Source organism: Entelurus aequoreus, linkage group LG25 (genome assembly GCF_033978785.1).
Source record: "Entelurus aequoreus isolate RoL-2023_Sb linkage group LG25, RoL_Eaeq_v1.1, whole genome shotgun sequence".
NCBI lineage: Eukaryota > Metazoa > Chordata > Actinopteri > Syngnathiformes > Syngnathidae > Entelurus > Entelurus aequoreus.
Genome location: NC_084755.1, coordinates 28377188 through 28386726, shown reverse-complemented (window position 1 = coordinate 28386726; position 9539 = coordinate 28377188). Strand labels below are relative to the sequence as shown.

At 36.9% G+C, this 9539-nt stretch overlaps 1 protein-coding gene across 1 annotated transcript in view; it reads left to right on the top strand.

Annotated features, from left to right (window-relative positions):
- LOC133642376 (phospholipid phosphatase-related protein type 5-like) overlaps window positions 1-3006 on the top strand; it is a 90913-nt gene extending 87907 nt beyond the window's left edge. The window contains 1 exon segment of the mRNA XM_062036526.1: window positions 1982-3006. Within this exon segment, the coding sequence (XP_061892510.1) occupies window positions 1982-2090 (109 nt within the window). The 3' untranslated portion in view covers window positions 2091-3006.
- The last annotated feature ends 6533 nt before the right edge of the window (window positions 3007-9539 follow it).

The window sequence follows — 9539 nt, the reverse complement described above, 5'->3', positions numbered from 1 at the left end:
TCATGTGTGGTGTCTGTAGTAATTTACTTAAACAACGTTCTCAGTTGGTTATTTATGCGTCGTATAACGTACACTTATTCAGCCTGTTGTTCACTATTCTTTATTTATTTTAAATTGCCTTTCAAATGTCTATTCTTGGTGTTGGGTTTTATCAAATAATTTTCCCCAAAAAATGCGACTTACACTCCAGTGCGACTTATATATGTTTTTTCCCTTCTTTATTATGCATTTTCGGCCGGTGCGACTTATACACCGGAGCGACTTATACTCCGAAAAATACGGTAATCGTTGTTGGCGCTTACAAAGTCTGCTTGGTTAAAATTGTTGTTGATGAGGAAGGGATCTGTGGTTATCTCTCAAAATGACTTGGGAATCTCCGTGAGATTGATACTATTTTGATCATATCTATTTAACCGCAAACTTTGTAAGTCTTTCGCTGTCATAAATCAGATATGTATGATAATATATTCAATATAGAGGCAACTTGTTTTTCCACTCTACTACTTATTTAAGTTCCGGGCAGTCCACACGCCCTGGATTTGATCAAGTTTTGTTTTTTTTGTATTTTCATCTATGTTGCGACGAATGGTTGCAGCCCTAATTCTTTCTATGAGCAAATGTCACAACAGTTATTATTCTGGTTGCATGTTGTCACGACTAGGGATGATGTTTGATAAGAAATAAACGAGTTCGAGCCCATTACCGAATCCTCTTATCGAACTGATTCCTTATCGATTCTCTTATCGAATCCAGATAGGTTGTTGTATATGGAAAAAAAACAATAATATTTGGTTTAACAAAAGCTCACTTTTATTTTATAAGAAAAAAATAAAATAAGATAAATAAATAAATATTGACTGTTACCCCCCTAAAAAAACAAAATAAATAAATATTGACTGTTGTTACCCAAAATATATTAAGTGGGATTTTTCAGAAAAACAAATATATACAGTAACACAAAAACAACCTGTCTCTGTGATCACTATAGGTGAATAGCCATACCTTGAGGCGTTTTTTCCGGTCCATTATTTTTGCTGCTTGTGTGACATCACAGGAAATGACGTAGCTCAGTCTAATGAGCTACGTCGTAGCTCAGTCTAATGACTGAGCTACGTCATTTCCTGTGATGTCCCACAGGGCATTTCCTGTGGGACGAGATTCGTTCCCAGGGATTCGAATAAAGAACCAACTCTTTTTCTTTACTATAGTGGCCTCGATAACAGGAATCGGTTCTCAAAAAGGCATTTGAGTCCATGGAAACGGTTATTTCCTTATCGAACGGTTCTTTTCTTATCGAACAACCGGGAGAACCGGTTTCGAACATCATCCCTAGTCACGACCATGTAAATATAGACTTAGACTTGGACTTAGACAAACGTTATTGATCCACAAGGGAAATTGTTCCACATAGTAGCTCAGTTACAAAGGGTGGAAGGTGTAAGGATGGAAAGGATAAATGCAGGTATAAAGTAAACTAAAAATGTACCGTCGTAGCAATATAAAATATAACATAGATGTAATATTTTATAGTGATATAGTCTTTTTAAAAAGCCTCCAAAGAGACACGTAAACACATCCGCCGTGTCGGGAGAGCATCCGGCGTCCTCAGTGGTCCGTCACCTTTTTCTGACCCTCACCTGATTGCCTCTTTTCCTCTGTCTCCCACCTTGACCTCTCTCCCCCCCACCCCTCCCCCACAAAAAACCCCTTCACCGTCCCCCAGCATCCGGCACTTTGCTCTTCCCCCCCGCTTTACAACGCCTACGTTCAACCATTCTAACCAACCTCGAGTCTTTTTTTCTTTGGCTCCCACCTCACCGCCCACCCCCCCCGTCCTCTGTTGCCATATTTCTGTTTTGTACATGTGAGACCCCCGTCCCCCGGCATTCCGTACATTTGCTCTCGATTATCACTTTCCTCCCCCCCCATCCCCTCTTCGGCCCTTCCTCTCTTCTTTCTCACTCCTCTCTTTCCCCTGCAGACCCCGCGGAGGTCTCCGTTCAGCGAGATCACATGACCATCAGCCCCGTCGGTTCCCCGCCCAACCCGATGTCCTCACACTGTCTCGCTCCATTTCCAGCGAAGTCTAGACCGGCCCGAGCAGCACTCGCCGCACTGCGCCGCCCGCTCGGCCGGCCGGTACGCGACTCTGCACCGCTCCTACTCCACCCAGGTCTAGACCCTCTCCCCTCACCCCCTCAACTCCCCAGGGAACCGATAGGCGATGACTTTTTTTCCAACTGACTTTGACTTTTTGGCGTCTTTCTACTTTTTTTATATGAACTCATGGAAGCTTTGTGAAGAAAGACAAACTGCGACCACAGAGAATGTCGCCCACCCTCCCCTTCCTTGAAAATGTGCGTAAAATTCCATCACCACGGTCTCAATGGCGACATTGGACCAAAGGAACCTTTCCTTGCTCACAGTCTCATTACTTTCATGCATGCTGTGCCTCCACACACACACACACACACACACAAACACACACATTCTTGTATTTGTTGCTTTCTTGAGACCTCCGAAAAATGCCAAGGACCACCCTTTCTAGATATATAAAGATGTGTATTTACAACAATAATAACATATACATGCTATGCAAGAAAAAGGTCACAATTTCACAAGAAAAACTGAGAATTTTGGCAGTAAAATAATAAAAGTCGTAATTTTACTCAACGCGAGTCAACATTTTGCAAGAAAAACTGAACGTTGTTATGATAAAAGTTGGAATTTTACTCTAACTGTCGCAATTTTACTAGTAAAATCAACAACAAATCCTGACTTTGGAGCAATGTTCACAGACTCTAGTGTTTGGCTCTATTAGATGCAATGGTTTTCCGTAGTCTGACCATGATTTCGGTCCTAACTTGTTCACCGCTCCTCATATGGAAAGTACTTTTCCTTGTTGATGTCTCAAGTACGGTAGAAATATAAGAACACACACACACAAACACACATTCTTGTATTTGTTACCTTCTTGAGACCTCCGAAAAATGCCTAGGACCACCCTTTCTATATATATATAAAGATTTGTATTTACAACAATAATAACATATACATACTATGCAAGAAAATGGTCACAATTTCCCAAGAAAAACTGAGAATTTTGTCAGTAAAATAATAAAAGTCGTAATTTTACTCAACGCGAGTCAACATTTTGCAAGAAAAACTGAACGTTGTTATGATAAAAGTTGGAATTTTACTCAATAACAGTTGCAATTTTACAAGAAAAATCAACAAAAATCCTGACTTTGGAGCAATGTTCACAGACTCTAGTGTTTGGCTCTCTATTAGATGTAATGGTTTTCCGTAGTCTGACCATGATTTCGGTCCTAACTTGTTTACCGGTCCTCATATGGAAAGTACTTTTCCTTGTTGATGTCTCAAGTAGGGTAGAAATATAAGAACACACATGCACACACAAACAAACACCCATTCTTGTATTTGTTACCTTCTTGAGACCTCCGAAAAATGCAGAGGACCACCCTTTCTAGATATATAAAGATGTGTATTCACAACAATAACATATACATACTGTGCAAGAAAAATGTCACAATTTCCCAAGAAAAACTGAGAATTTTGGCAGGAAAATAATAAAAGTCGTAATTTTACTCAACGCGAGTCAACATTTGACAAGAAAAACTGAACGTTGTTATGATAAAAGTTGGAATTTTACTCAATAACTGTCGCAATTTTACTAGTAAAATCAACAACAAATCCTGACTTTGGAGCAATGTTCACAGACTCTAGTGTTTGGCTCTATTAGATGCAATGGTTTTCCGTAGTCTGACCATGATTTCGGTCCTAACTTGTTCACCGCTCCTCATATGGAAAGTACTTTTCCTTGTTGATGTCTCAAGTAGGGTAGAAATATAAGAACACACACACACAAACACACATTCTTGTATTTGTTACCTTCTTGAGACCTCCGAAAAATGCCTAGGACCACCCTTTCTAGATATATAAAGATTTGTATTTACAACAATAATAACATATACATACTATGCAAGAAAACGGTCACAATTTCCCAAGAAAAACTGAGAATTTTGGCAGTAAAATAATAAAAGTCATAATTTTACTCAACAAGAGTCACAATTTTACAAGAAAAACTGAACGTTATTATGATAAAAGTTGGAATTTGACTCAATAACAGTTGCAATTTTACAAGAAAAATCAACAAAAAAATCCTGACTTTGGAGCAATGTTCACAGACTCTAGTGTTTGGCTCTCTATTAGATGCAATGGTTTTCCGTAGTCAGACCATGATTTCGGTCCTAACTTGTTCACCGGTCCTCATATGGCAAGTATGTTTCCTTGTTGATGTCTCAAGTAGGGTAGAAATATAATAACACACATGCACACACAAACACACACATTCTTGTATTTGTTACCTTCTTGAGACCTCCGAAAAATGCAGAGGACCACCCTTTCTATATATATATAAAGATTTGTATTTACAACAATAATAACATATACATACTATGCAAGAAAACGGTCACAATTTCCCAAGAAAAACTGAGAATTTTGGCAGTAAAATAATAAAAGTCATAATTTTACTCAACAAGAGTCAAAATTTTACAAGAAAAACTGAACGTTGTTATGATAAAAGTTGGAATTTTACTCAATAACTGCCGCAATTTTACTAGTAAAATCAACAACAAATCCTGACTTTGGAGCAATGTTCACAGACTCTAGTGTTTGGCTCTATTAGATGCAATGGTTTTCCGTAGTCTGACCATGATTTCGGTCCTAACTTGTTCACCGCTCCTCATATGGAAAGTACTTTTCCTTGTTGATGTCTCAAGTACGGTAGAAATATAAGAACACACACACAAACACACATTCTTGTATTTTTTACCTTCTTGAGACCTCCGAAAAATGCCTAGGACCACCCTTTCTATATATATAAAGATTTGTATTTACAACAATAATAACATATACATACTATGCAAGAAAATGGTCACAATTTCCCAAGAAAAACTGAGAATTTTGGCAGTAAAATAATAAAAGTCATAATTTTACTCAACAAGAGTCAAAATTTTACAAGAAAAACTGAACGTTATTATGATAAAAGTTGGAATTTGACTCAATAACAGTTGCAATTTTACAAGAAAAATCAACAAAAAATCCTGACTTTGGAGCAATGTTCACAGACTCTAGTGTTTGGCTCTCTATTAGATGCAATGGTTTTCCGTAGTCAGACCATGATTTCGGTCCTAACTTGTTCACCGGTCCTCATATGGCAAGTATGTTTCCTTGTTGATGTCTCAAGTAGGGTAGAAATATAATAACACACATGCACACACAAACACACACATTCTTGTATTTGTTACCTTCTTGAGACCTCCGAAAAATGCCTAGGCCCACCCTTTCTAGATATATAAAGATGTGTATTCACAACAATAACATATGCATACTGTGCAAGAAAAATGTCACAATTTCCCAAGAAAAACTGAGAATTTTGGCAGTAAAATAATAAAAGTCGTAATTTTACTCAACGCGAGTCAACATTTGACAAGAAAAACTGAACGTTGTTATGATAAAAGTTGGAATTTTACTCAATAACAGTTGAAATTTTACAAGAAAAATCAACAAAAAATCCTGACTTTGGAGCAATGTTCACAGACTCTAGTGTTTGGCTCTGTATTAGATGCATTGGTTTTCTGTATTGGGACCATGATTTCAGTCCCAAAAGGCTAGAAATACAAGAACACACATACACACACATATTATTGTGTTAATGTATTCTTGAGGCTGCCGAAAAATGCTTACCTCTTTAGGAGCACCCTTTTTAGATATATAAAGATTTGTATTCACAACATTAATAATATATACATACTATGCAATTATAAAAAAGCTTTTTGTGAAAAATGAGTTGGAATTTTACAAGTAAAAGGTCACAATTTCACAAGAAAAACCTAGAGCTTTTGGCGCTATTATAATAAAAGTCGTAATTTTACTCAACGCGAGTCAAAATTTTACAGGAAAAACTGAACGTTATTATGATAAAAGGTGGAATTTTACTCAATAACAGTCGCAAATTTACAAGAAAAATCAACAAAAAATCCTGACTTTGGAGCAATGTTCACAGACTCTAGTGTTTGGCTCTCTATTAGATGCAATGGTTTTCTGTATTGAGACCATGATTTCAGTCCTAACTTGTTCACCGGTCCTCTATGGAAGGTACTTTTCCTTGTTGATGTCTCAAGAAGGGTAGAAATACAAGAACACGCACTCACACACACACACACACACACACACACACACACACACACACACACACACACACACACACACACACAGAGAGACATTCTTGTATCTCTTACCTTCTTGAGACCTCCGAAAAATGCCTACCTCTCTAGGACCACCCTTTCTAGATATATAAATATTTTTATTTACAACATTAATAAAATATACATACAATGCAAATATAAAAAAGCTTGTTGTGAAAAATTAGTTGGAATTTCACAAGAAAAAAGTCACAATTTCACAAGTAAAACTTTGAATTTTGGCAATTTGGCAAAATGTGGGCATTTTTATGAAAAGAGTCGTAACTTTACTGGACAAAAGTCACAATTTTATAAGAGCATTTAAAAACGTGGGCAATATTATAATAATAATTTGAATTTCACTTGGCAAAATTATGATTAAAGTCATAATTTTACTGTAAGAGCTAACAGTTAATGGCCACCATAGTCTTAGTACCGTAGTGTATTTGGTCACATATGGGACGCAGGAAAATTGGACACCGGAAATCTGAAAAATCAGCTGTTCACCTGGCAGGTTTTTTCGGGGATAAATAGGGAAGTCCTTTAGCTGCCGTATTGTTTTATCATATATTGCTGCCTTTGCACCTGTCAATGTTTACTTTTGTATGCACATTAAATCAACAAAAAATCCTGACTTTGGAGCAATGTTCACAGACTCTAGTGTTTGGCTCTCTATTAGATGCAATGGTTTTCTGTATTGGGACCATGATTTTGGTCCTACCTTGTTTACAGGTCCTCATATGGAAGGTACTTTTCCTTGTTGATGTCTCAAAAAGGGTAGAAATACAAGAACACACACGCACACACACACACACACACACACCACACACACACACACACACACACACACACATTGTTGTGTTTTCTAAGTTCTTGAGACTTCCAAAAAATCTCTTTCGGACCACCCTTTTTAGATATATAAAGATTTGCATTTACAACATTAATAATATATACATATTATGCAAATATAAAAAAAAGCTTTTTGTGAAAAGTGAGTTGGAATTTCACAAGAAAAAGGTCACAATTTCACAAGAAAAACTTAGAACTTTTGGCATTGTTATAATAAAAGTTGTCATTTTACTCGACGCAAGTCAACATTTTACAAGAAAAACTGAACATTTGTGCAATATTATGATAAAAGTTTGAATTTTACTCAATAAGAGTCGCAATTTTACAAGAAAAAGCTTTAAATTTGGGCAATTTTAATGAAAAGAGTCGCAATTTTACTCGACAAAAGTCACAATATTATAAGAAGACCTTAAAATGTTGGCAATATTACAATGATAATTGGAATTTTACTTGGCAAAATGATGACAGAAGTCGAAAAAAAGTCACTATTTTACAAGAACAACAAACAAATTGGCAATATTGTCATAAAAGTCAGAAGCTTATATGACAAATGTCACCATTTTGAACAGAAAGAATATGAAAAATTGTTCCCAAATTCATAAGAAAAAAGTCGCCACATTGTGAGAAAAAGACTGATTTTAGTAAAAGAAAATGTTTTGAATTTTTTGTCTGTAATTTTTTTTTAATCTTCCTTATTTACTTCAAGTTATTAAAGTATGTCTCTATATACATATTTATTTTCTTATGAATTATGGCCAAAGGGGGCGCATTTTAATATCTTACACACACGTGTTATTACATGTGTTGGCCAGAGGGGGAGCACTTCAAATGTTTACACACACACTTGTTATTTCATATGTTGACCAGAGGGGGAGCACTTTTAAAACAACACAGTCAATTTTTTGGGGGACCACCCTAATGTTGATATATTTCACCACCAGGGGTGCAAATGAGACATTCTCTATTAGATGCAATGGTTTTCAGTATTGGGACCATGATTTATGTCCTAACTTGTTCACACCTCCTCATATGGAAGGTACTTTTCCTTGTTGATGTCTCAAGAAGGGTAGAAATACAAGAACACACACACACACAGACAGTCGGAGTCGCCATGTTCCAGTCCACTCAGCTTGAGGTTCGCTCGCATCAAAGGATCCATTTTGGGTCGGCCGACAAAAGCAAACAGGATCAAAGAGGAAACATCTTCACATGGCGATCAGCGTCGTCTTTCTTACCCAGACGGTAAACTGCTGCAGAGCGCGGAAATCTGCGATAAGAGACGCGGCGGAATCCACAACAGGTGTTCCTCGTGTAGGCAAAGGGACTTTATTTAACTCTGACGCGTTTTTCTGTCGCTTGCAAGCCGGGTAGGATTTGGAGATTATCTTGTATCTAAGAGATATTTGTCAGTGCAAGAGTAAAATGTTTTTTGCCTATCCTTCACAATCCGTATGAGAGACAAGAAGGTTTAAGCATTTTAATTTGTAATAATGGGCTGGTGTTTTCCCGATACCAATATTTTGGTACCGGTACCGGAACCAAAATTATTTCGATACTTTTCGGTGCTTTTTTAAATAAAGGGGACCACAAAAAATGGCATTATTGGCTTTATTTTTAACAACAGATCTTAGGGTACATTAAACATATGTTTATTATTGCAATTTTGTCCTTAAATAGAATAGTGAACATACTAGACAACTTGTCTTTTAGTAGTAAGTAAACAAACAAAGGCTCCTAATTAGTCGGCTGACATATGCAGTAACATTGTGTCATTTATCATTCTAATATTTTGTCAACATTATGAAGGACAAACTGTAAAAATGGATGATTAATCTACTTGTTCATTTACTGTTAATATCTGCTTATGTTCCGTTTCAATGTGTTCTATCTACACTTCTATTAAAATGTACTAAGTACGTATTCTTTTGTTGTTTGATACTTTACATTAGTTTTGGATGATACCACAAATTTGGGTATCAATCCGATACCAAGTCGTTACAGGATCACACATTGGTCATATTCAAAGTCCTCGTGTGTCCAGGGACATATTTCCTGAATTTATAAACATATTATACCTTCTTTAAAAATGAAAGAAGATTTGATGCCAAAAAATATCGACGTAATCATAGTAGTATCGACTAGATACGCTACTGTACTTGGTATCATTACAGTGGATGCCAGGTGTAGATCCACCCGTGGCGTTTGTTTACATTGTGACGCCGGTGAGCTATTGTATCCTCCTACGGTGTGTAGTGAAGCATGTTTAGCTATTCCTCGTCCTGCAGTGATAATGATACTTGTAAGAAACTTACTTCATTGGTCGCCATGGAGGCGAGGATTAGTGATTTAGAAGTAGCCAAAACACTAGGGCTGGACTTTATGTCTTAGAGCACCTCTTCCTGAGGGCGTTTCAGTGTTATAACT